Source organism: Lepidochelys kempii, chromosome 6 (assembly GCF_965140285.1).
Source record: "Lepidochelys kempii isolate rLepKem1 chromosome 6, rLepKem1.hap1, whole genome shotgun sequence".
NCBI classification, from domain to species: domain Eukaryota; kingdom Metazoa; phylum Chordata; order Testudines; family Cheloniidae; genus Lepidochelys; species Lepidochelys kempii.
Window position 1 is genome coordinate 43,412,881 of NC_136385.1, and position 27,876 is coordinate 43,440,756.

The following is a 27,876-nucleotide window of genomic DNA, read 5'->3' on the forward strand; positions in this document are numbered from 1 at the left end:
CATAGGTTCATTGGTGTCAGAAGAATTACAGAGTAATTACACTGAGTGACACCAGCTGAAAATCTGGCTCAATGTGTTTTTACCCTGACCCAGTAAAACCAGCTCTAGGAATTGTAGAGGCTAGCTCTGGAATGTAACCTATGAAATCTTTGACCTCTCTACCTCAACAGCTACCAGGGCCCATTGTGAAAGTATTTTTAGTATGTTGACATCGATTAGCTTGGAAATGAATTGAAACCTTCAATGCATTTCATGTAGAATAGGCTCCTGACCAACTAGATTTGAAGCAGTAATCTAAAAATTAAAGGGAAAGGCAAACACAGCCTATCTTCTGGAAAAACAGACAAACCACCTTTGTCTTGCCATCTTGATCAAAGTTAAGACCAAGATCACATGATAATGGTTCTATCCAAGTAGTGAGAAAAGTGGAGAATGAATGATTAGAGGTCCATACTGAAGGGTTTTCTCTGGATCATCATTTGAGATGAACCCAGAATGGCAGAGGAAATTTGCAAGTGTGGGGGAGTATTGATAAAAATGCTTGTGAGGGGGAGGAAGTTATTTATCATGCAATAATTACCTTTGTTGACCTTTACTTTGTCATGAAACAATTAATTCTCTGACATAGCAAGTGATTTCATGATGACCACATCTTTGTTGGATGTAGTTGTATAAGTCTCGTGTCATGGAAATATGCAGCCAGCTATTCAAATGATTGGTTAGCACTGAAATAGTTATTTAAAAATGCTTTTTAGGAAAATACTGAAAAAATATCTTTGCTTTCTAATATGTATATGAATAAAATGTCTTGAAACAATACAAATTACATTTGGTAAAAAGAACACCATTTTTATTTTCATTTTGTATGACAAAAGGATAGTAATTCATAACTCATTGAAAAGCTTTGATATAAAGAATAAGTTAAATACATTGTTTCTCATATTGTTAGCAGAGATGTTACCTTTTGACCTTTCTTTTGAGGTTTTTAGAACATTTGATGCTTCTGATAATAGTTTAATATTTTCACATTAATTAAATATAGTTCATACATCACTGAACAATGAGTAATATTCAGATAGACTGTCCACTGAGTTGCCTGCAAAAATGATAAAGTAAAAAATTAATTTTCAAAGTAAAGTCAAGCCTGAAATTGAAATCTTTGAGGCATACATTTCATAATTAGTTCATTCTCCTATATCTAAAATGTGAGTATAGTGATCTTAAAATTCAGATCTTTTTTACATAGAAAGTTAATGAATAGTCCTAAATTTCTGACTTCTTTTATTTTATTTTTTACCCTTTCTGAAATCCTCTCTGAAGCTCTACCTGAGTGCTTACTTTTTAGGAAGTTATTGAATTAGGTCATTTGAAATAGAAAGACCTTTTTCTCTTAACTGTTATCACAACCACTGAAGTCAATGGGACTACTCACATATTTAGGGTTAAGTATGTGCAAAAACATTTGCATGGTCGGGGCCCAGGTCTCCTTACAATATATTGTTGTCATTTTATGCTAATGTCTTAGGTGGTCCTTCCCTCATAAGGCAATGATACTAGATAATGTGTCATTCTTATTTTGAACTAGATGCTTTGCCAAACACTAACATTTAATGTGTTTTGAAATTATGGCAACATTTTGCCCAATGTAAAGTATTAAAACTTTGCTTTAAAATATTTTGAACATCTCATTTAACTTGTAGAATGCTGAAAAAAAATTATGCATCCTCAGAGTTCTACACTAAGGGAATAGAACTGAGAAGACAGGCTCCAGTCTTTGCCTCATCTCCCTTTATTAGCTCCGTGACAAGCACCACAAGACCTTACTTTCCCCAAATAGGCAGAGAGCTTCATGCTTCCCATCCATTTCTATCTGCCATCTCACTTTACTGGCTTCTTCTCCACTTCAGGCCTGACCTCATGACATGGCCCACCTGCCACCCCCCACCCCGACCCCCACCTTGAGAGAAGGAGGTACTTTCCAGCAAGGGGAAACTGATCAAAATTAACTCTTTCTAAGATTCCTGATTTGTCCTGCCTATCAGCAGCCAGAAACTTCTCTCCTCCTCAGCCAAGTGCTTCGTAGTCAATCCACAAACTACATTAGGAAACTGGAAATCTAAACATCTAGAAATTAATTATTGTCCTCAAGCTTTGCCACTAGATTCATTAACTTATGCTCACATCAATAGATAACTCAGGGTATTTCATACTGTTAGGTGATCTGACATATATAAATGCTATAAATACTGCATGTAAACAATGGATGGAAGCAAAGAATGAATCTTTCAGAGCAGGAACCTGCCTTCTTATATTTTGGCAAAGCCACTGTACAACTATGGCAATGTATAAATAATAATATTGCTCAGTATTTCAGCCTCAACTGAATTTCATTGATTGTGTGTATTTATTCTGAATCAGACACACTATTAGTTATCCATGGATCTGTGGCTGAATAAATCTAAATCTCTCTTTTTTAAGAGTGATCTGTAATATGAGTTGCCCTCCTGCTGAGAAGCCTCCATTTGTCGGAAAATGACCCAAATTACTTTTATTGATTGGCTGATTCCTTATGTGATATGGCCAAGTTTATAATATTCATGCACACACCCCTATACAGTGGACTCCATTATTTATTTAACTATTTTGATTGATAGCAAAATAAAAAGCATATCCTGCATAATAAACCTTATCATTTACTGATAGTTAACACACTAGAATGTCTGAGATACTGCAGAAATTGCCTATGATTACAATCGGCAATAATAAGGTAGTGTATAGAATTATGGTAATTTGGTAAATGTTGATATTTTAATGGTGACAGTTTTACCTAACACATGTTGCAGGGGCTAGCAGAAATGCTCACACATATTCTTCCTGCAGTCTGTCTTTTATTGGCAAACATAGATGTTAAATTTAAATGTGTTGGGACCAATTTAAGTTCAGGTGCAAGCAAGTAAGCATGACTCCATTGAAGTGAATTAAGTTGTGCCTATTTTTACTGGGCTAAATCTAGTTAATGATTTACCAATTTTCTCACATTAAAATGCTGTCTAAATTTTTTGGTTTTTGTTGTCAACTCCACTTATAAGATTTAGGGCATAAATCCCCATGAAATGAGAACAGATCAATATTAGACATTGGGATTTCACACAAGAAAATACTAAGTTAGCAATTCAGTTTAATTTTGATCTCAGATACACCAGTGTTAATTTGTAGTAACTCTGCTGATGTTTAGATTTACATTGCTGTAATAGAGACTGGATTCGGGATCCCAAAGTTAACTTTTGCTTATAAACCACTGATATTGTACTCTGACAAATTCAAATGCACTCAGATTTTAGTACAGGTGAGTCGCATCATATGCACATTTAACTTATGCAAATTTAACTATACGCGCTCTGCAAAAAAAAAAAAACAAGATAACTGTAAATAGTGCGGGCGATTCACCCACCATTCCACTCAATGAGCATATGCCCCGGAGTGAGCATGAGATGGGAGACATGAATCTGCTGTTCCTTCAGTCGGTCTCAGTTCCCGCGTGCCTCTCACAGTGTGAGCATCTCGCCGTGCTGAGTGTGATTCTAGTGTTTAAAGATACTGTACATATTTTTCGTACAACATGGCCCCTAAACGCAAGCCAACTACTTCATCTGGTGCTCAACTGAAGAAACAGTGATCTGTTCCAACACTGGAGGAAAAACTGGCTGTGTTGGACTTATTGAGAGACAGTATGCCAGTCTCCAACGTGGCACGTAAGTATGGCCACAACGAATCTAGCATCCATACCATCAAGATTCGAGAGAGAAATTCATCAAGCCGTGGCATCAAGTGCTCCAATAACTGCTAAGGTGACGAGCCAGGTGCATGATAGGACTTTAGTGAAGACTGAAAAGGCATTAAATTTATGGCTGGAAGACATGAACCATAAATGTGTGCCTATCAATGGCAACACATTGCGAGAAAAGGCTCTTAGCTTCTATGCGCTGTTCAAACCTCCCACCGAAGAGGGACAGCCTTCTGATGAGAAGGAATTCAAAGCCAGCCAAGGTTGGCTTAACAATTTTAGGAACTGCTTCAACCTCAAAAACTTGCAGACTACTGGTGAAGCTGCATCTTCCAATGAAGAGGCAGCAAAAGCCTACCCGAACAATTAAAGAAAATCATAGAAGAAAAGGGCTATCTTCCAGAACAACTTTTTAATGCTGATGAGACTGGGCTCTTCTGAAAAAAAAAAATGCCCAACCACACCTACACTTCAAAATCAGAAAGACAAGCCCCTGGCTTCAAAGCAGAACTTAAAGTGTTGCTGATCGTAGACAATGCTCCTGGCCACCCTGCAGGACTCAGTTTGCGCATAACGACATTGAAGTTGTCTTTCTCCCCCCCCAATACCACCTCCATCCTCCAACCTCTCGACCAAGGCATGATTCGCTGTTTCAAGACCATGTACATGAGGCTTACGTTCTCATGGATACGTAGCGCTATGGATGCTGATCCCAATCTTAGCGTGTTAGAAGTCCTTCAACATTGCCGATTGCATCACTTATATTAAACAGGAAATGGATGCAATCAAGCCTGAAACAGTCAATGCATGTTGGCGAAACCTACGGAAAGAATGTGTGAATGATTTTAAGGGTTTCCCATCCATTGACAAAGAAGTGAAACACATTGTTCAGGTGGCCAGGCAAGTGTGTGGTAATGGTTTTGTTGACATCCTTGAGGAAGAAACTGAAGAATTAATTGAGAGCCATAGAGAAACGTTGATTAACGAAGAGTTAGAGGAACTCATAAAATCATCTACAGAAGACGAAGATAATGACGACAAACAGAGCCAGCAAGTTGGAATCTTCATAAATTTGCTGAAGTGTTCCAAGCAGTGAAACACTTGAATGATTTAATTTCTGAATACGATCCCTCCATGGAATGAAGCCTCAATGACATGTAATATTACGGACGATTTGAGACCATATCAAGAAATGTTTGAGCAGCTCAAGAGACAATGACAGTGACAGTTGCCGATCACCATGTTTTTCAAGGAAAAACAACCAGCAGCAGATGAGCTTACGCAATCAACTTCTCAAGCTGAACCAGAGCCAACCACTTTGTCTAAGACTCGCTCTCCGTCACCCAAGCTTTCCGTCTCCTGGATCAATGACCCCTGTAATTACCCCCTATAATTAAAAATAGGGTACTGTAAAATTATATTTTACATATGTACGCTTTATTATATACTGTACAACCATGTACAGTACACTGCACTGTATGGGCGATTTAAGGGATTTTCAAGGATAATTTTGACTATACACAATTTTCACCTTACACGCTGACTTTAGAACCTAAGATGCAGCTCCACTGTATTCAGTAAAGCTTTGCATTTAATTGGCAACCATGTAGAAAAATCCAGTTTTCACAAATGTGACTAAGTTAATTGTAAAACTTGCCAAATTAGATACATAGGGATGTTTTATTTTTCTATGTAAAGTGTGCTCCTGACCCTGAAAAATGCACAAGTCAATCTTTTCACACTTTTGAGTCTCTAAACCAGACTGCACTTGCATAACTGAGAGTTTGCACACTGTGCCAATTAAAAGTGTATTCATTTGCTTTAGAAATACTCATCCAGAAAAGAAACAGAAAACAAAGGAGAACCAGAAAATGTATCCTGATGCAGACCCTGGAATGGAAATATACAAGATAGAATTTCAGCACTTTTTGGACAAGTAAACATTCAAATGCATATATTATTTTCCATTAATATATCGATATCCTGTCATACTGGAATTGTTTTTAGAGAAGTTATACTAGAAATAGATTTGGCCTATTGTAAATATATTTTGTAAATTAAATGAATGCTAGATAATTTGCTATGAAATCTATCATCTGAGGCACAATAACTCCTTGTTATCTGTATTTAAAACTTGCAAATGTGCATTTTTATACTAAAAATGAAGGCAATACCATGTTGACATTTTTGAGCATGATATCCATTTCTATTCAGAAGACTGAACGTGTCCCAGACCTCATTGTTTATATCTATAGTTTATGTCTCATAACCTACTCAGGAAATGAGTAGTGTCACTATTGTAGTTCACTTTAAAATCATCTAATACAATTGCTTATGTGTTTTCATTCATATAATTTTATTTCTAAATAACCTCTATAAAAGGTAATGGGTACAGTTGTTTTCATTAAAGGTGACAACAGGTCATTTAAAAAAAACATTAGTAGTAAGCACATAAGCCCCAGGTTAGGAAAGCGCTTAAGACCATCCCTGTTCAGGACTGCATTTCAGTATGTGCTTAAGTGCTGTCCTGAATCAGGGCCAGAGGACAAGATTCAAAGGCCATTCAAGACAACAGTAGTATTCCCACTGACTTGAATAGATTTTGAATCATGGCAGTATAAAGGAGAGATGTTAGTTGAAAATATAGAAAATACATTTGATGTTGCTATTTTAAAGGGGAAAATTAAAGCAAGACTCATTGGAGTATATTCTTAACTCATAGTTCAATGCTTTAATACAATACACCTTGTCATAAATATAAAGGGAAGGGTAAACCCCTTTAAAATCCCTCCTGGCCAGAGGAAAAATCCTCTCACCTGTAAAGGGTTAAGAAGCTAAATGTAACCTGACCAAAATGACCAATGAGGAGACAAGATACTTTCAAAAGCTGGGAGGAGGGAGAAGAACAAAGGGTCTGTGTCTGTCTGTGTGATGCTTTTGCCGGGGACAGAACAGGAATGGAGTCTTAGAACTTAGTAAGTAATCTAGCTAGGTATGTGCTAGGTTACGATTTCTTTAAATGGCGGAGAAAATAGCTGTGCTGAATAGAATGAATATTCCTGTCTAAGTGTCTTTTTTGTAACTTAAGGTTTTGCCTAGAGGGATTCTCTATGTTTTGAATCTAAATACCCTGTAAGGTATTTACCATCCTGATTTTACAGAGGTGATTCTTTTTTACTTCTATTAAAAGTCTTCTGCTAAGGAAACTGAATGCTTTTTCATTGTTCTAAGATCCAAGGGTTTGGGTCTGTGGTCACCTATGCAAATTGGTGAGGATTTTTACCAAACCTTCCCCAGGAAGTGGGGTGCAAGGGTTGGGAGGATTTTGGGGGGAAAGACGTTTCCAAACTACGTTTTTTCAGGAACCCAGATAAAGTTTGGTGGTGGCAGTGGAAGTCCAAGGGCAAAGGGTAAAATAGTTTGTACCTTGGGGAAGTTTTAACCTAAGCTGGTAAAAGTAAGCTTAGGAGGTTTTCATGCAGGTCCCCACATCTGTACCCTAGAGTTCAGAGTGGGGAAGGAACCTTGACACATCTATTAAAATTAGGAATTTGGTAGCAAGTGTCATCAGGTTGAGTACTTCCCTCATTATCCTGTGGCTAAGTCAGCTAAAAGTACCTAAGTTCTAAAAGTGCTAAGTTTATTGTCAGTGCTTAACAATATGCTTAACATGTTTTTACATTTGCAAATATTCTTTATAATTGAAAAATTTTAAAAAGATGTCTACATAACTTAATTAATGTCCCCATATCCAACATATGCAGAAGGGTATGTCTATTTTCCATTATTAAAGATGTACTGCGATGTTGAATTTACCCACTGCTGCTCGAAGATTATTCACTGAAAAAGGCATGGAACTCTTTCTTTTGAAAGACCTTGGGAGAGATCAGCTGGTAAGAAAGATTTTATAAGATGGCAACTCAAGTAATGATATTAATTCAGAATGCTGTATTCCTGTACAGTGGAGACACTATCTTACATTAGCTCTTTGTTTGTGTGTGCTATGGCATACAGTGGGCCCAGTGTAGCAACATTTGATTCAGTGGCTGACTCTACTCACTTTTTTTCTCCCCTTCCCCACTCATTAAGGCATCATCACCATTTGTGGATTAATAAACAATTAAACAATGATCACAGTTTCTAAACAAATTAAAGTAATGCAGGCAAAAATAGAGAAACCACAACCCCATTTCCCAAAAACATACCTTTATCTAATATCGTATGAGATCATTGCCATTCTGACCAATGCCTGTTTATATTGTCTCTGGACCTGCAAGCCAAAAGAACTGGCTTTTACTTAAGAATGTTACCTGGCTTTTACCTGAGGACCGAGGGCTTTGTTACCTGGCTTTTACCTTGTAGTGTTTCCATTGTCAAAGCACTTTCTAATGGGAAAATCAAAGTAGAATGGCACCTTGCAGGATGACCTCTTTAGATGCATCATTACATTGTCAAGATGGTAGCTTTCTACCCTATTTGATGCTGGCTTCCTATTGAATTCATGTTTTTTAAATTATGTTTAAGATAATGTTACTGATTTTTCATTTTAGTTGTATGTAGTTATCAGAATCTCCTCTATGTTTTAAAGTATTTCTAGACTAGGGACATCCTAGGTATAACTCCCTTTGACTTCAATAGGGCCAGAATTTCATCGTAGGTCTTAAACCTGCAAGGGGATCTGCTCACATGAACCCCTGCACCTGTGCAGACTCCTGTAGCTGCAAGGTCAATATTAACAGATCCTGATGAAAAATTGGGATCTTAGTTTGTTTAATAAAATGCAGCTCCAGTCAATCAAGTACCATGAAAATGGCAGTTTCCTTTAAAACACCCAACAGACCTAAGCAGTGAACGGAGATTCTGAAACAGTGCCAGGGATTTCTAAAAACTGCTGTGAAACTGTGTTTTCTTCGTCAGTGTGTGCGCATGCAGGGAGAGAAACAGTGTGTGTGTGTGAGAGAGAGAGAGAGAGTCAATTAGTGGCAAAGAGTCCTGTGGCACCTTATAGACTAACAGACATATTGGAGCATAAGCTTTTGTGGGTGAATACCCACTTCTTCTTCAGATGCATGTAGTGGAAATTTCCAGAGGAAAGTATAAATATGCAAGCAAGAATCAGGCTAGGGATAAGGAGGTTAGTTCAGTCAGGGAGGATGAGGTCCTCTTCTAGCAGTTGAGGTATGAATGCCGAGGTAGGAGAAACTGCTTTTGTAGTTGGCTAGCCATTCACAGTCTTTGTTTAATCCTGAGCTGATGGTGTCAAATTTGCAAATGAACTGAAGCTCAGCAGTTTCTGTTTGAAGTCTGGTCCTGAAGTTTTTTTGCTGCAGGATGGCTGCCTTTAAATCTGCTATTGTGTGTCCAGCGAGATTGAAGTGTTCTCCTACAGGTTTTTGTATATTGCCATTCCTAATATCTGATTTGTGTCCATTTATCCTTTTACGTAGGGACTGTCTAGTTTGGCCAATGTACATAGCAGAGGGGCATTGCTGGCACATGATGTTTCCTTATTTCCTCATGCAGTATGATACCCACACGATACCCTACGATACCCGCACGAGGAAATAAGGAAACAGATCAACAGAGCCAGACGTGTACCCAGAAGCCTCCTGTTGCGAGACAAGCCCAAGAAAGAAACCAACAGAACTCCACTGGCCATCACATACAGTCTCCTCACCTAAAACCTCTCCAATGCATCATCAGTGATCTACAGTCCATCCTGGACACCGATCCCTCACTTTCACAGGCCTTGGGAGGCAGACCAGTCCTCACCCACAGACAACCCGCCAACCTGAAACATATTCTCACCAGCAATGACACACCGCACCATAGTAACTCTAACTCAGGAACCAATCCATGCAACAAACCTCGTTGCCAACTCTGTCCACATATCTACACCAGCGACACCATCACAGGACCTAACCAGATCAACTACACCATCACCGGTTCATTCACCTGCACGTCCACCAATGTAATATACACCAGCATGTGCCAGCAATGCCCCTCTGCTATGTACATCCGCCAAACTGGACAGTCCCTACATAAAAGGATAAATGAACACAAATCAGATATTAGGAATGGCAATATACAAAAACCTGTAGGAGAACACTTCAATCTTGCTGGACACACAATAGCAGATTTAAAGGCAGCCATCCTGCAGCAAAAAAACTTCAGGACCAGACTTCAAAGAGAAACTGCTGAGCTTCAGTTCACTTGCAAATTTGACACCATCAGCTCAGGATTAAACAAAGACTGTGAATTGCTAGCCAACTACAAAAGCAGTTTCTCCTCCCTCGGCATTTAGACCTCAACTGCTAGAAGAGGACCTCATCCTCCCTGACTGAACTAACCTTCTTATCCCTAGCCTGATTCTTGCTTGCATATTTATACCTTCCTCTGGAAATTTCCACTACATGCATCTGAAGAAGTGGGTATTCACCCACGAAAGCTTATGCTCCAATATGTCTGTTAGTCTATAAAGCGCCACAGGACTCTTCGCCGCTTTTACAGATCCAGACTAACACGGCTACCCCTCTGAGAGTCAATTAGGTGTCTAAGGTAGAATAATTAAGCACTAGTGGTTTCTTGTATGTCTACAGTGCATATGACCTTGACTTGAATATACTCTATAAATTCACCTGTACAGACAAGTTTAAAAGGTCTTTTAAACTTGAAAGCCTAATTTTTTGACATCTTATTTTTAAGGCAAATTGTCCTCTCCTTTTTAATTTAACATTTGATGCAAAAGAACTACTTTTCAATTACCTTGACTGTTAGATTTCACTGATATGTTTAAAATATCTGTATTATTATTTCATTTTTACTATGGGAACAAGGTGATAAGTGAGCTGCTATTAGTATTTTTCAGTCATAATTATATTATGTATTGAACATAGTATTTGATATCTCCTCATGTGAATATGAAGCTAATAAGTTGTCTTTGTTACAGGTATATGTGTCATGTGGAGAACCATGGATTGATCCACACTTGACTATGGCCCAGCACAAAAAAAGTCTCCTACTCGATAATTTAGCATCAGATATATCTGCAATTCATGCCTACTGTATCATGCGTAACCCTGAAGGTAAGCATTTAGTTATTTTACTGCACTTGGGAATTATTGTCTCAATATGTCCTCATAATATTTTTGGAGAAATAGCTGCTTTTGTGTGAAAATGTATGAGTGTTAAAATCAGTATTTCAGATGCAGATGAGAGAAATAATTTGCACTTGTATATATAAGGATCTCACAGCAACCGACTGTAGAAAGAAAGTAGAAATGGGTAAACTGAGGTAGAATGAGGTTATATGGTTTGTGTAAGGTCACACAGCAAGTCAGTGGCACAGCCAAGATTAGAACCCAGTAGTCCTGTATTCCCAGTCTTCAATTCTATATACTACAGCACACTCTCAGAATAATCATCTATAGAAAAGACACAGATAATTTTACTTTTATTCATAGGAGTTTATGGACAGTAAAGTCCAGCATGAAAGAAAAATCAAAGTAATTCACATGCCCATCTAAAAGTAGTGTAAGAGAGACACCCCCCCCCCTACAATTCTGCATATTGGCTAATCCTTTCTGCCATCTCCAATACTGGAACTATTGATTAGATCACTACCAATAGAAGTAGCCTTTCTCCCACTCCACTTAAAAATATTGAGGGTCTCCCACCCACCTGCCCGTCAGTGGTTTAATCTTTCTTTTCTAGGTATCTAGTCATGTTTTCCACAGTAGTCTCCATACGTGGCACATGCATTTGTACTTTCCATCTCATTTGATTCTTTATGTAGGATATCCAGTTTGTGTGGATATTACCTTCCCCTGTGTGGCATGATCTGCTTGCATAGTTGTGATTGTCTGAAATGTGTACTTGTTTCTGAATTTGGATACTAGCAAAGCTTTGGAAGTTGTTTATTGCTGCAGGAATTAGATCAGCGTTGGTGGGGTTAAATTACAGGAGGGGTTTTGGGAGTTTAGACAACATACTCACCATGCCAGGCCATTAAGGGTTGAATCCAAAGGAAATCCAATATCTGCACAAGATTTGGAGGTATCCCATGGAATACCATGCACAGGATTACAGGCGCGTTCAGACCAGGACTGGCTGCCCTGTTTGTGCCAGGGTTTAGAAGCGTCTTTAGAACTATCTTCTTTATGTTCAGTAATAAAACTACAGCATCCTCAGCCACTTTAAACACTAAAAGGAAACTATCTTCATTGGTGTCTGCTCTTGGCAATAAATATTTAATATTAATGTAAAGAAAGCCAAATATGAATTTATTAATTTATTATTAATAATTATTATTTTATTATTAAAAGACATCCATATAGGAGTAACATCACATAATAGAAATATATGTACTACAAAATGCATAAAGGTCATCTTCTCCAAAGTCTCACCCATGCAAATCGTATGAGCAGTACCAATGTCTCACGTGACTAAGAGTTTGCAGGATTAGGTTCTATCTAAACAATAACTATAGTTCAGTAACCAACTGGTATCTAATTAATAATCAAGAATTGTCATACCTTATTAAATGGAAAGCTGAGCATACTTTACATACAGTGTAATAACATCTTACCAAAAAGTGTACAGAAGTTATTAGCAAATAATGTGTCTTTGAAAAATGTAATTTTAACATATCTAAAAGCACCAGTCTATAAATTAAGCCTTCTGTGTGTATTAACTTTCTCCAAGTATTCCCTGTCAGGGTGGTGTGGAATTGATGCGTGTCCCCCTGACTCTGACCAACCTCTTCCCCAAACATAGATCCACCATACTGCAGAGGTGACTGATCCTTCTCTGCTAATTCATAAACCAGCACAAAGTTCTTACCTTTAAGGATTTAGTTCATTTTTTTAGGTAAAAATATTATCCACTTCTCATGATCAACTCCTGCATCAGCTCTGAAACACAGAGCCCCGTCTTAAATAAAGAGCAATGCCAACATTAGTAGTTTGCTATTGTGTTTACATAAGGCCAGCTAGGTCTCAAGCCTACAGAGCTGGTAGGCAGTAGACCACTCCATACTGCCACCCAGCAGCAACTGTAAATAGTTTGTGCTCCACTACTCCTGACCAGCTGAGGACACAGACCATGGGAAGTCTCACTTCAAGGGGTCAAACAGGCAGCAACCTCATGACTCCTGGTAGACTCCCTGCCCTATATAAACCTAAGGGGCATTTCAGACAGAGTCCAGGCAACAGTGTGTATTTCCTATAGTTGCCATGACTGGTCCTGGTCCCTGTTCTTAAATGCATGGCTTTGACCTTCCCTCCTAACCAGACCCTGAAATTTGACTTGGATTCTGATCCTTGGTACCTACCTCTGCCTGGAACTTGACTACCGATCCCCCTGCTACTGTTAGCCTCATGTTTGATCCTCCTCTGACCCAGTCCCAGCTGCCCAAGTCAGGATGCTGACATTTCAGAGCCAAAAATGTTTAGGCATTAAGCAAATACATAGTATGTTCCAAATCTTAATTTATTTTTAAATTTTGATAAAATAAGTTGTTAGGCTGAAAGGGGAACTAATACCTTGTGCAATATATATGACATATAGGTATTCTATGTGGCATAGTTATATTGTTACCATTAGACTGCAGGAAAATGAGGATCCTTGTACCCTGCCATAATGAATATGCCTTTTTTCCTTATATAAAAATAACTCTCATCTGGGGAAAATAATGTTTCACTCTATGAATGACAGTAAGTCTCTGTTTTACAATATAGAGGAGAAATAGTTACTAAAAAGTAACCTTAATACCTATGAACCATTGAAGTAGTAAACAGAGTGGTGTACTGAATGCTTAAATCAAAAGAACTGAAAACTAAAAGATCAGAATTCTACTCTCAGCTGTGCCACTGTCTTGCAGTGTGAATTTGGACAAGTCACTTAACCTGCCTGTGGCTTGGTTCCCTATCTGTGAAATGAATACTTATTTCCCTCGCACGTATAGTGTGAGACTTAACTGATTGATGTTTCTAAAGTATTTGAGATCCTTGGGTGGAAGGTGCTACAGAAGTTCTATACCCCTGATGCATGTGGAACTCTCATTATCAGTAGAAAAAACAATAGACAGAGAATGCTTTACGGAGTTAAGGATACAGCTACAAAGTTATAATGAAAAAATATAGCAGAGGGAGACAAATCAAGAGACAGTGGGATGGGGTCTACAAACCCGCGCACAAAATACAGGCAAGAAGGGGTTAAGAATCTTCCCAGTCTGCCAACAGCAAAACTAGCCACACTCTGCCTCAACTGTGAGAAGTTTCAATTATGGAAAGAGACACCCCCAGCTGCTGTAGCTAATGAGGGCAAGCCCAAGTATAACAAGGGAAGAAGCGGAAGCAAGGGGTAGAAGAGGTTGAGACTTTAAGGGATCAATAAAAACCTGCCAGAGGAATTCGCATCAGGCTGCCTCTGAGAGACTTTTAAGTCCTTGGAGACGCCAGGAGAATAGGTGGAGATGAAATCACTGAGGACTAAGGGTTTTTTTAACTCATTTATGTTAGGTTTATGTTCTTTGCCTTTTTTTGTTGATCTGATTTAACCCGTTCCTTCTTGGGCCCATGACAGACCTAGGCTACTCAAACTGGGATTTTGCACAAGGTGGTCCATCACCGTTCACAGCCAGATTCAGGGTTCACTTACACGGGTGTAAATTGGGAGTATTGCATTGATATCAGTGATTGATGCTAGTGTAGGATCAGAATCTGGACTTCAGAATTTGGCCAAAAGAGAAAAGATATGGAAAAGAAAATGTTAGAGAACTGTTTGGAAATGTATGTCAAACTGGTGAAAAAAATCAACATTCTTAAACCATGGTTGAATTTCATGGACATTTAAGTATTTTTCTCAAGTTTTAATACAAACAAAACAAAATACCCTTCACAACACAATCCCCATTCCTTTCAGTTGTGCTAACATGCTGGCTACTCTTTGTGATTAGACCTATATTATAATCAGCGGTGCGAGTGGAATCCATGTCTTGCCGGTACAGGGATCGGGAGGCGGGACAGAAGCTAACGGGGGGCACATGACCTTCTCATGTGACACTCCACATGAGAATTCCCCACCCTGCCCCCAGCCTGGGGTCCCCACGCTCTCCCTGTTCCCTCCCCATGATCCACCCCCCTTATCTGAGATGCGGGGGGGGGGGGGGCTCTGTCCTCCTCCCACTGTGCTGGAGACTTTGGAATTGCAGCAGTGAAAGGAGCAGAACATGGGGCCACCGGGCAGCCCCATGCCCACAGCTCCTCCAGCGCAGCTCTATCGCCCCCACCCTTCCACGCAGAGTCTCCTCCGTCTGGACAGCAGCCCCGCCAGAGGACAGGGCTGGGGGTTCTGCTCCTTTCCCCATTGGGAGGGGCAGCGGGGAAAGGAGCAGAATGCTGGCAGCTCCTCTGGCGGCTGTGAACAGTGATGGGCACCACCTTGTGCAAAGTCCCAGTTTGAGTAGCCTAGGTCTATCATGGGTCCAAGCAGCAGTCGGTTAAATCAAATCGGCAAAGAACATAAACATAAATTAGTTAAAAAATGCTGGCAGCTCCTCCGGCGGCTGTACCGCCCCCAGCCCTGTCCTCCAGTGGGGCTGGTGTTGTACAGACAGAGGAGACCCTGGGTGAAAGGGCTGGGGGTGGTACAGCTGTGCCAGAGGAGCTCCTGGCATGGGGCCGCCTAGCGGCCCCACATTCTGCTCTTCCTGTGTCTTTCCGGTATGCCGTACCAGCTAGAAATATCTTACTGGTACGGCGTACTGGACCCCCTACTTGTACTGCTGATTATAATGGTGTAAATATACAGTATTTAGCAATAAATATCATTATGTAAACTTGCATTTAGTTCTAGTTTTAGGAGTAAGGAGCAATATTGCTGCTGGAGCCAAACTTTTTGTGGATAGAGGTCTTGTGGCTTTTGAAGAAAAACTAACTGAGGAGCTGCAGGAAAATCAAACAGAAGAAATTTTTCTGAATATAAAAGATGATTCATTTCTGTAAGTAATCCAAAATGTCTTCATAACAGCTTATTACATAAATGTAGGTATAAGCAGAAATAGATACATAAAATATACCGCTGCAAGTGCTTATAAAATCACTACCATTGTAATGAATGTGTGTTGTTCATATTTGTAAGTGATGGACATGCTAGAAAAAAGGACTTTTGTTGAACATCCAGGTTGCAGCAGTTTACATATTTTCAAATTACTTGCTGATAAAAAAAATACTGAACAGGTGCAAACTGGCAACAATATTGGCATTGTTTGTATCTGTTGTGTACCTTCTCGGCGTGTGAAATTGCTAGTGCCTTTGTTAGACAGATCTACTAGAAGCTATAGACAGAAATTGGGAAGAATGAAATAAGCTATGAGCTGACGCCAGGAGTGGGGAGGGCAGATGGAGAGCAAGATAATAACAAAAGAATGTGGTGGTAACTATATATGCTAAGATGTGCAATGGAAGATAAATAACAGGAACACAGAAGGATAAATACACTGAACAGTGCTGGTGAGAGGATGGAAAAAAACTTGCACTGTAGCCCAGATTTTAGCTTCAGAAATGCTGAAATCTATTTAATTTGGCCAATATACGGTCCAGTGAGGTGTTCACATGTATGGATTCAAAGGCAGAATTTCAAGCATGGGTGCCTGAGTTTGTGTTCTAAGGACTCCATTCTCAACTGAGCTCACACTGGGGGCAGCTGAGTGGAGTAAGGCAAAGGTGCATCTGCTCCAACCAGCTCCTCGTACAAGTTAGGGCATCCTAAGGTCTGGTTTCACACCACTGGGAGTTTCTCTGATAGAAGAACCCCAAACTAACTCTTCAGGGCAGTATTACATCCTCTTTGTGCTGCACCTCATCTGAACTGAAAGCAGGGCCCTAAAATCTATGTTTAGGCAGTCAGATAAGTTGGTCTCATTTTCAGAGGTGTTGAATATTGGCTTTAATGAGAATTAAGTGCATGAGCACTTTGAATAGCAGACCAGTTGTTTGGGTACCTAAATATTGATTTAGATACCTAACTTTTGGCACACAAGTTTGAAAAATTGTTCCCCCAGTTTAAAGAACACATTGAATGATGTATGAACATCAAAAAAAAAAACATGTAAGGTCGTAGTTGTTTGCATAGTTGATAGAATGTATCTAAACCATTTTGGTCTGGAATTCAGTTTTAAAGTCTCATCAGAACAAGTTCTTGTGTAAGTAGGGGAACAGTCCTGCTATTGTGGGGAACTTTCCAGGCTTCTGCACTATCCCAGTGAAGTGGGCTAGCGAAAGGATCTAAGTCCTCACCCCCACTTCCTTTACCCAGTGGCCTCCCTGCCCTTAAGGGCTCCCCTTCCACTCTCCTAGCTGGCAGAGTCCTTGTAACCCCAACAAGGCTGGGCCCAGGATTCCTGGGGGGCTCGACGCCCAACCCTGCTGTGGTCACCTAGGACAGGGGGTAGGGTGTCCCCACTCCAGGGTACTCTCTCTGCACTGGGCATTTCTCTGACCCACTGACCATTACGTACAATTTAAAGCAAATGCAAGTTATTTAATCAATGATTAATTTTAAAAAGAATAAGGAAAAATGGGAAAGGTTAAAGGAAACACATCAACCCGCTCTGTGGCAGGGAACATCACAAACAGTGTCTCTGGAATGTCAGGGCAGTTCACAGTCTGTTCCTTGTAAGTCCCAGGCCTTCTTCTCAGGCCCTGGCTGTGCTGCAGGGATGCTGTGGGTTGGACACTTGCTCTGGTGGTGGCCTCACGCTCTCAAGCTCTAAGTGGTAGGACCCTTCTGCCCAGTGTCGCCCCTGCCCTGTCGGGGTTACGATCCAAGCCTGGCCTGCTGGGCCCACTGCCCAGGGTCCCCCTCAGTCTCCCTAGCTGCTCACTGCACCCAGCTCCGGACTGCTCCAGCCCCAGCTCTACCACTCTGTCTCTGCTGCTTTGCCTCCAGCTCCCTCGGCTGCTTCTTTGGCCCCTCTGCCGCTTGTTGCTACCGCTTTCCTCCCAGCACAGGTCTGCTCTGCAGGCTGCTTCTGTGACTCTGCTCCCAGCACTGACCTGCTTCCTGGGCTGCTTTTCTGGCACCTCTGGCTCTGGTTGCTGCAGCTCTGCTCCCAGGGCAAGTCTGCTTTCTCTGGGCTGTGCCTCTGGCTTTGGGACTGCAGCTCTGCTCCCAGGACCAGGTCTGCTCTCTCTGGGCTGCTTTTCGGTCCTTCTGGATCTGGCACAGCTCTGCTCTCCAGCTCAGCTTGGGCCCCTGCTTTCTCCTTAGCTCGGCCCCACTCTGTCTGACCCAGGCAAATCCAGCTCACACGGAGGATGGGACCTCCCTTGCCCCTGACTCACTGATTAGCCTGCCCGCCCTGTCATTCAGGCTGACCTGGAGCATTGGCCTCTCCCCATTGTTCTTGGGGACTATCAGTCTCAGGGACCTGATTTCCCATAGACCCTTCCCCTTTTAGTACTGGGATCTAGCCAACCAAAACACCCCCACTGAATGTTAGTAAGTGGGCAATAGTCCCCTTACACTTGCAAGATTTTAAGTGATTTCTTACCTGTGGATGGGCATAATACTACTAGGATGTCCTTTTCCATGCTATTTTGTTTCTTCTTGCTTCCTGTTTCGGCCAAAATCAAGCAATGCCTAAGTGCATAAACAAACATGAACACTGAAAAATATTGGCACAATTTTCTGAACCTTCAAAAAGATTAGGTTGGGTTTGGGTTGAGTTTCCAAACAGTTTGGTTTTTTTCAAACTTATTTGGCAAAGCCTAGTAACAAATAAGAATTAATTTATTGGATTAGTTGCTGGAGAGGGAATGAGTTTACTGATGAGTGTAATGCAATGCTTATCTTATACAAGTAAAAAACTATGATGCTCTTTATTTCAATGTATTAAAGAGATTTACATGAAAACACTCCACCTATGACCTATTAACTTTACAAATTTGAATTATACATCTGGGTTTCAACTCAGATGTACATCTGATATTGCAAAACTAAAAAAATATGTGGTTCATAATTTCAGAAAGCACGGTTTATTATTATTAGAGGTGTCAAGGTTCCTTCCCCACTCTGAATTCTAGGGTACAGATATGGGGACCAGCATGAAAGACCCCCTAAGCTTATTTTTACCAGCTTAGATTAAAACTTCCCCAAGGTACAAACTTTTTTACCTTTTTGTCCTTGGACCTTATGCTGCCACCACCAAAGTGTTACCCAAAGAATAGGGAAAGAGCCCACTTGGAAACATCTTTCCCCCCAAAATATCCCCCCAAGCCCTACACTCCCTTTCCTGGGGAAGGCTTGATAAAAATCCTCACCAATTTGTGTAGGTGAACACAGACCCAAACTCTTGAATCTTAAGAACAATGAAAAAGGAATCAGGTTCTTAACAGAAGAATTTTAATTAAAGAAAAGGAAAAAGAATCACCTCTGTAATCAGGATGGTGAATACCTTACAGGGTAATTAGATTCAAAACATAGAGATTCCCTCTAGGCAAAACCTTCAGTTACAAAAAGACACAAAAACAGGAATATACATCCCATTCAGCACAGCTTATTTACCAGCCATTTAAACAAAACAGAAATTTAACGCATATCTAGCTAAATTACTTACTAAGTTCTAAGACTCCATTCCTTTTCTGTTCCTGGCAAAAGCATCACACACACACAGACCCTTTGTTTCCCCCCCTCCAGATTTTAAAGTGTCTTGTCTTCTCAGTGGTCATTTTGGTCAACTGCCAGCGAGGTTATCTTAGCTTCTTAACCCTTTACAGATAAAAGGACTTTGCCTCTGGCCAGGAGGGATTTTATAGCACTGTATGCAGAAAGGTGGTTACCCTTCCCTTTATATTTATGACAAGAGGATTATTAAAAGGTAACACAAGTTGGATTTGTAGATGTGTTTTAATAGAATATAGATGGAAGAGAAGGGTATGGTCCTTTTGGTTGTTCCTTAGAGATAGAGTACATTTTCACAGATTGTCTTTTAGTAGTAAAACTGTTATACTCCACAGCCTTTAAAAATTGGGTTTGTACAAGCCAGTTTAGAGATTTTCTTAATCATACTGACTTCTACTGACTTGTAATAGAATTACAAGAAAGTAAAGCATACAGTAGTGCAAAGATTGCCTATAATTCAAACGTCCATTGAAAGCACATTTTAAAAAATAACGTGCTCTCATTCTGCAGTTCACTCAAATCTTTGTAACATGTACCTTTCCCAGCATAATTAATGTTACTCCATTTGAGATGAATGTCGCTGCCTACTGTACAAAGATTTCCCAAAAGCTCTACTTCATTACATCTATTTTGTCTAATCCATTTCCAATGCAAGATTGAAAGGCATTTACAATAGCAATAATTAGAGGAGTGTGAAAATGAGGACTTTTTGTCACATTTTTCACAAATTGTTTTTGCCCAAAGTTCTTGTTTTCATGATATTTTGCAGATCCAACAATGTGGCTGTGAAGTTTTGAAATGTTGCATATTTTCAGTCAAAATAAAAAGAATCAATTTTAAGTATAAAAATGTAACAATAACAGGAATCATTTTAATTAGCAAAAAATAAACCTTCAGTATAGAAGGACAGTCAGCACCTTGCAAGATCAAGCCTATTGGCTGGATCCCACATTCACTGAAGTCAATGAGAGCCTTTCTATTGACTTTAATAATTGCTGGATCAGTCTCTGAGAACTATGGCTCACAAAGCTGATTAGGTTAGCTATAGTAAGAGAAAAGGAAGTTGGAAGAGCTAATGTTAGACTAAAACAAAATGATTTCCACAGCAATTTTGATTTTAATATTATTGATATTTATATCATTTAAGAAGGTCCATACATTAAACCTCCTATAATTTGTGCAGCGTATCTGAAGAAAGGGGGAGGTCAAGTGAGCTTAGCCTGGGTAATTCAAAGTATCCAAATAAATTTGAAAAAATAATTAATTAAGGAATAGGATCTTGGGTTCTCCCACAACTATCACAAATAAGATCTCACAATGAATGTTGAGTAAAGGAAAAAGGACAGTAAAATAGTGTTATGTAAAGGTGTAAGATAAAATTCTAACAATGTTCAGAGCTGTAGAAATGCAGGTAAAAACCAACCCCCCAGTAATACAGCAAGCTCACATCTCTCCAAAATTTCTCCAAATTTGTGAATTTTAAGTTAATTTACTGTTCTATTAGGCCCTTTCTGCTTCTTTGTATTGTCTGTATTTACTTTACCCAATGCTCAAGTAGACACAGAGTCCATCTTAATTTCTGTAACAAATTTTAAAAAACTTATTCTGCTGCATAATCCCACTAGATCCTTAACAAAATTATTTCAAAGTAAAAACATCAGGCCTGATTCAATATTGCAGTACTCCAGTTTAAACTGGTGAAATTCCACTGAAATTAATGTCGTTACATTAGCAAAAAACAGAAATAACGGTTTCTTTTTCAGACAGTGTAAGAAAGGAGTTGTTAAAACAGCAGAGGTATGTGAAAAGCTTGAAGTGTATTCAGTTAATAGTGACACTCTAGAAAGAGGTTGCGTTTACTAATTGTGGCGATAGATGGCGCTGTTTTATTAAAGGTTGGTGAGCAGGCTTCAAATACTACATGTCAGCAAAGAATCAATTATAAATGTATATAATATACAATTATAAATCAGATACTGGCAAGTATTGCTGTCTCATAGGATAATAGTCAGTGTTGTACAAATTTGGGAAACAACACTGCTCAAAGTAAATGTGAAAGAATACCTGAAGGGGCCACTCTGCTAGAGCCTGAGCCAGCTCTCAGTGAAGTCAGTGGGATTCTTTCTCTTAACTTCAGTGGGAGCTGGACTAGTCCACCAGTCTAGGAGAAGTTCATACAACTCTGTACAAAAGTATGACTTTCTGTTCATTTTAGTGTCAGCAATACACATAATGTTCTGTGGGATTAGGAAATTTCTTATGTGATGAGAACAAAAATATTGATTACTTTATGGAAAGTCCCTAGGTACAATCTAGGGAAGTCAATGGAAGTTTTACCATAGATTCAGGGGGTCTAGGATTTCACCCTATATGTTTATAATAGATTTTCCATTCCTGTGGACCTTATTATACAAATTACGGTCCAAATCCTTCAATTTTTACTCAGAAAAAAACTTACATTGATGCAAGAACGCAAGATCTAATTGTTTTACTTCTAGTTACCTTGTAAAGTATCTCCCCAATCTGTTAGTTTTCCAAATTCCCATTTTGTGGTTTGTTTTTCAGTAATTCACATGCAAAATCACATCTTAAAACAGATGCTTGGCATATGAAATCCAAATATTCCTGGCAGGAAATTTCCTGTGATTTTCATGATGATGACAGTTTTCCAAAGGACAAGGATAAAGAATTCTGTGAAAATGCAGAGTTATTTCAGAAGTACAGGTAAGAAATAATTATACTTTTACAATATAATTGATACACATTTGGACAATGTAATACTGAACCTGACAAAAGTCACAGACCGACACACCATACCAAGCTTTGCTTCCTTGTATTTATTCACACATATCCTGCATTTCCTTACTCAGGAAGAACTCCTTTTAATAATAATAGGACTTTACCACTGTAAGAGAATTTAGTCTTCTATGAAGAAACTTTTAGAAATATATATAAGCAGTTAGATCCAAATATCCCATTAATATATAATTTCCTATGACATTAACTGAAAAATAATCCTTTCCACCTAATTTTTAAAGGTGCCTCAACCTTGTGGTCTTTTAGTTTTGTGAACAGCTATTTGGGGCACAAATGAAGAATGTAGACCTCATCCAATGTCCATTGGTGTAATTGTGAGTCTTTACATTGACTTCAGTGGACATCATATCAGGTCCCTAAAGACACAGTTGCCAAGTGCAGTCTATATATTTTTATTTGTTTCCCCAGTGAATTGTGCCCAAAGTTATATGCCACACCAAATTTCAGGTACATGACAGGAGTCTGAGTTTTAAAAATCAGGCCTTTCCTATTCAGGGCATTTAGCAGCCATTTGGAAGTGTCTCCCAGCCAAAGGAGAGGTAGCATAGCAGGGACAAGAAATAAGAGGGAAAAAATGTAAGGAGAAAGGCAGGAGTATGGAATATGGGGAGTGGATAGATAAAAGAAAGGGAAAAGAGAAGAACTTGAAAATATGGGTAGGAAAGGAAATCCCTAAATTACATTAAAATGAAATGTCGTTCAGAAAAATACACTGAAATCAAGTGATATCATTCACTTGAGCTCACTTGAGCACTACTGTTCTGGAATTTGTTGCCACCATAACTTTAGGATGTATTCATTTATTTCTGTGAAGTTCAGAATTGCCTGTTTATCTGCATGTTATCTGCATTTAACTAGATTTACTAGAATGACTATTTAAAAATCAAGGATGTAGAGGCATGCTGGACTGCATTCAAATTAGCCCTTATTGTCCATCACACATTTATTCCAGTTTTTACAAAGCAGATAGAGGCATAAACAACCAAATTAAGGTGATGTTTGCCTCTTTGTGCCTTTTCAGCGAGCCAGTATAGTAGAACTAATGGCAATGAGTTCCAGTATGCTTTTCACCTTTGTCTTGGAAATAGCTTTCCCTATGTTAGCCCTCTCATTCTACTTTTTCCTCTGTCCATCCTCTCTGTTCCTCTCCCTGCCCTCACATACCCAGTCCCTTGATGTACTCCTGGTCATTTGTTCTATCGTTAAGAACACGGTCAGACACGTTAACAAAGATTCTGCAAAATCTACTTGTCATAAGTGTTGTGTGTAAGTCATGTTAAGTTAATAGGGCATTTTTCTAACCCTAAACACCTAACCCTAATTTTGTTTATTCAGATCTCAACCAAAGCTGAATGCAGAATTGCAGAAGGCTCACCATAAGCAGTTTGAGTTTAGAGACAAACAGATTATAAACTGTGCATTCCCAGGGCTTGTTTTGGGGGTTCAGGATGCTAACCTGCATGCTGGGACTGAAGTTGTTTTGGTGGAAAAGAAATCTGATGATACCAATCAGCACTGGATATGGAGAGATTGTGACAGGTACAAGCATGTTCACTGATATATGAGACTAAATATTATAAAGGGAAGCTTTATGTATCATACATGAAAACAGAATTCCAGCTCTGTGGACTGTTATCTAGTTATTGAAGTTATTTTTTTAGTGTGTTGAATGGGAAAGAACTAGGTTTAGGATTTTTAATAGGGTTTCAATAGTTCTTCTTTGATCATTTTCTTGTCTTACTAGCCGTTAACTTACAGCATAGAATCTCATAAATGAATCTCTAGTGTAGAAAGCTAAAGATAGCTTTAAAAGACCTATATCAAAGCAACAATCCCTCCAATCAAGGGAAACCCTCCCCACTCCCATAAGGGCTCCTTAAATCAACCACAAGGGGGACAGCAGTGTGAAGTGCACTCTTCCCCACAGTCCACTCAGCCTAAGTTAAAAGGATCAAAATATGGATACTATGAAACAATGTATTGCATTGTACTGGAGCTCCAGACCAGTGCTGATTTGAGGAATCCAGAAGCACTGTGTCCTTCAAAAACAGAAAAGGAAAACTTCAGCATGCATATGTCATTCACCTTTGAATGCAATGACATACTAAGCATGCTTAAAATGCCACTAGCTTTATAGACTGCTGTACAGTACACTACTCATCTTTCCTCCTTCACTTCTTTCCCCTGAGAATGCAGCACTTTCCACTGCAGCAGAATGACAAAGGATACATTAAACAAATTGTGGGTTCATGAAGAGAGAAAAACTGCACCGTTCCATCACTAGCAGTATAAAATCAAAGCAGCAGACTTGAGTAGAGAGAAAAGTGTCTGTCTCCATCTGCTCCATCCCCTTTTAATCTCCTAATTCAAGGCTTCATATTGGACAAAGCATTCAGTAAAACAGATTATTCTTGGATCCCAAGAACACAGAATTGTCTTCCTTTTAAAATCCTTCTATTTTGTCTCTGTGTTAAAAGGGTTAGTGGATATCCCCAAAAATCTATTATCTCAGTTTTTGCAACCATTTTGCATCAAATCCTAAAGCCAAGGTAAATTGGCCTCAATGCCTATTTTGGTATGAACCCAGAGAAAGCTTCTGGTCCCACATTATCACCCTCCCACCAACAGAACCAGACTCCCTCTCTTTACTTTTAAGTGTCTTCCTAGTAGAACCAGTGCTCTTTTATCTCCTTCTCACCTCACTTTCTCCTGTCTTTGGAGGCAGTAAACTGCCCCCACCTGCAACCCAGAATGTCAGGAGCCAGGTAGTTGTCCTGCTGTCCCATTTGGAGTCTCTGTGGTTTTAGCAAGGCAAGCTTCTTCCCCTCTATATCCATAGCAGATGAGTCACCAGCCTGACATGCTCTTCTTGCATCTGAGGAATGAGCAGCATTGCAAATGGAGGTTCTGCTGTTTTTAAAAAGGGGTATTGGGTATGGCTGGAGAGTTGCCCTTCACGTAACAATGCAGGACTCTCAGTGCTATTAAGAACACAGAGCTTTCTCATGTGTCTTGGAGTAGGCAGTGATTTATGTACTATTAGCTGGATGTAAAGTTAAGACTATAAGAACTTGTTTGCGTTAGATAAGCTTTTCTCATGTTAATGTGAAGAACAGCATTGAATCCTAGTTCAGCTGAGGTTACTGTACTTTGTTGGCTCTACTTCAGTCTGTGCATGAGAAATTATCCCAGACTGAACTGCATCCTAGCAGGAAAACCCCTAAGCATTCAAGAGAGGGTAGGGAACAGCTGGGAGCCCACTGAAGATGTCAGGATGGGAGTAAAATGCCACTGACATGTCACCAGGTCAGAGGAGAAGTATCTCTAGCCATCGTGTGTTCAGGGAGGGTGGCATGCACATATCTTCCTGTCTTTGGGCCTGAAGCCTTTTTTTGAGGATGAGAGAAGGAAAGGGTGGTTCTCCGAAAATGCAGGAGTGAGGCAGATTGTGTTGGAGGAAGGAAGAGGGTGTCCTGTCAGGCAAGAGATAGTGCCAGAGCATTTGTGAAGAAAGAGAGAAACTCCCCAAGTTTGTAATTGGTTTACTCAAACTGAGCTTTGAATGTAGGGTTTGGGGTAAATCTGAAACTCAAAATGAACTAGCAGGTTTCAGAGTAACAGCTGTGTTAGTCTGTATTCGCAAAAAGAAAAGGAGTACTTGTGGCACCTTAGAGACTAACCAATTTATTTGAGCATAAGTTTTTGTGAGCTACAGCTCACTTCATCGGATGCACACTGTGGAAAGTGTAGAAGATCTTTTTATACACACAAAGCATGAAAAAATACCTCCCCCCACCCCATTCTCCTGCTGGTAATAGCTTATCTAAAGTGATCAAATGGGGTGGGGGGAGGTATTTTTTCATGCTTTGTGTGTATAAAAAGATCTTCTACACTTTCCACAGTATGCATCCGATGAAGCGAGCTGTAGCTCACGAAAGCTTATGCTCAAATAAATTGGTTAGTCTCTAAGGTGCCACAAGTACTCCTTTTCTTTTTAAAATGAACTAGATACTTGTGAATCAAACCCACCAAGGGCTATGTCAGCATTTTGGTATGTGCTAATAATCCTTCTATAAGGCTTCTTCATAAAAGTGTGCATTACTGCGGCATCACTCATGTTCTCTAGCTGTAAGAGTAGTTTAGGAGAAAGCCTAATGTATTTAGGCCCTCTAAAAATATTTGCATTTTTACATTATAGTGTTACTGTTGTTTTTTCTGTTCTTAGGACATTTCATTTGATGAGTGATCCAAATCTAGTGCTAGCAGTGTCAATGCCCAGCACACAGACTAGATACTCAAAATGTGCACTGGACATGAAACGATGTGCTGTTGTTCTGCAGGTAAGAGAGTGCATTTAAAAGAAGAGACAAAAATTCTTGCTGTACACCTAGATGTAGGCCCAGGATCCAGTTGTATTCAGATACCGAATCAGCTTTGAATAATATTTTCTTTTAATAGTGCTTTGTATACTATAGATAACACAGGAAGTCCCAGGGCTACAGCTGTTGCAAAGATATAAAAGATTCTATCCAATAAATTGTCAATAAAAACAACATGAAAGTTACATTCTGGAGTCCAGAAATGCCAAGGTAAAGTTTCATGCATATTAGTTTTAAAATAAGGAACATTTAAAGTCGGCATGTTGAATTGTGAGTAACAGTGTGTCAGAATCAGCCACTGAATCTTTAATGCAACTGAAAAATACAGGGTTACAGCTTCGTTCTCTTCTACTGAATATAGACAATTGCAGTTATCTTTGACAATGCCTTTATGACATCAGTCAATGAAATAAAAACTGTCACAATCTGACATTTAGTAGTGCAATCAGTTTCATAGAATATGTACAGTATATTGTCCCCCAAACTAGTTTTTATTGAAAATCAATTTGCTTTTCAAGTATTTTGTGTGTGCTTCCTCTCTTTTTATAAAAGCTTTATCTTTTATTTCTTGCAGCAATTAAGGCCACTTGGTGGAAATTACTCACATAATAATATCCATCAAATGGATTAGTCACATGCATTACAGCTTGCAGAATCAGGCCTTTGGTTTGTGACAAATATTTTAAAGTTCATGCAATATAATAAAAGTGAGAAATGTTAAATTGATTCTGGTGAGCCCTTCCCTATTCAGCTCAATTAAGTTCTTTATATATGCCAGTTGTTCTCAGGGATGCTGCCATTCTTGCACTCTTTAAAATCAAAAGGGAAGACTTGCTTATTTTGCCCATTGTTTTCAGCTTTTTGCTCGGCAGAGACATTATTAGTAATTGCACATCTTTTATAGATACCCTTAATGTCTTCGTATTGGGAATAGCTGAACTTGTTTTGCCTAATTTTGAATGCTCTTTGCCATCCTGTGTTCAGAGGACTATTGCCAATGAAACAATATTTTGAAAATGGAACAGAGATGGATGAGTGAAAAACAAATGTAGAGGGAGATGGGGGAAAAAGGATCAGAGAAAGGAATACACAAATAATTATGGAATTGATATTGCCATGTACCAGGCAGCCACTTGTGTTTTTCAGAGTTTATTATTGCTAATACACAGGCAAAGAAAATGCTAGGAAGTTGTGTTTTTAAAAAATTAAATC

General features: G+C 39.3%; 1 protein-coding gene across 3 annotated transcripts in view; it reads left to right on the forward strand.

Moving 5' to 3' along the window:
* Positions 1-27,876, forward strand: part of DCDC1 (doublecortin domain containing 1) — a 420,018-nt gene that overhangs the window by 348,448 nt on the left and 43,694 nt on the right. For all 3 annotated transcript variants that reach the window (XM_073347762.2, XM_073347767.2, XM_073347768.1), the window contains exons 22-28: positions 5,610-5,720; positions 7,578-7,677; positions 10,734-10,869; positions 15,635-15,785; positions 22,034-22,192; positions 23,621-23,824; positions 26,511-26,625. In XM_073347762.2, the coding sequence (XP_073203863.1) occupies positions 5,610-5,720; positions 7,578-7,677; positions 10,734-10,869; positions 15,635-15,785; positions 22,034-22,192; positions 23,621-23,824; positions 26,511-26,625 (976 nt within the window). The remainder of the gene's footprint in view (positions 1-5,609; positions 5,721-7,577; positions 7,678-10,733; positions 10,870-15,634; positions 15,786-22,033; positions 22,193-23,620; positions 23,825-26,510; positions 26,626-27,876) is intronic.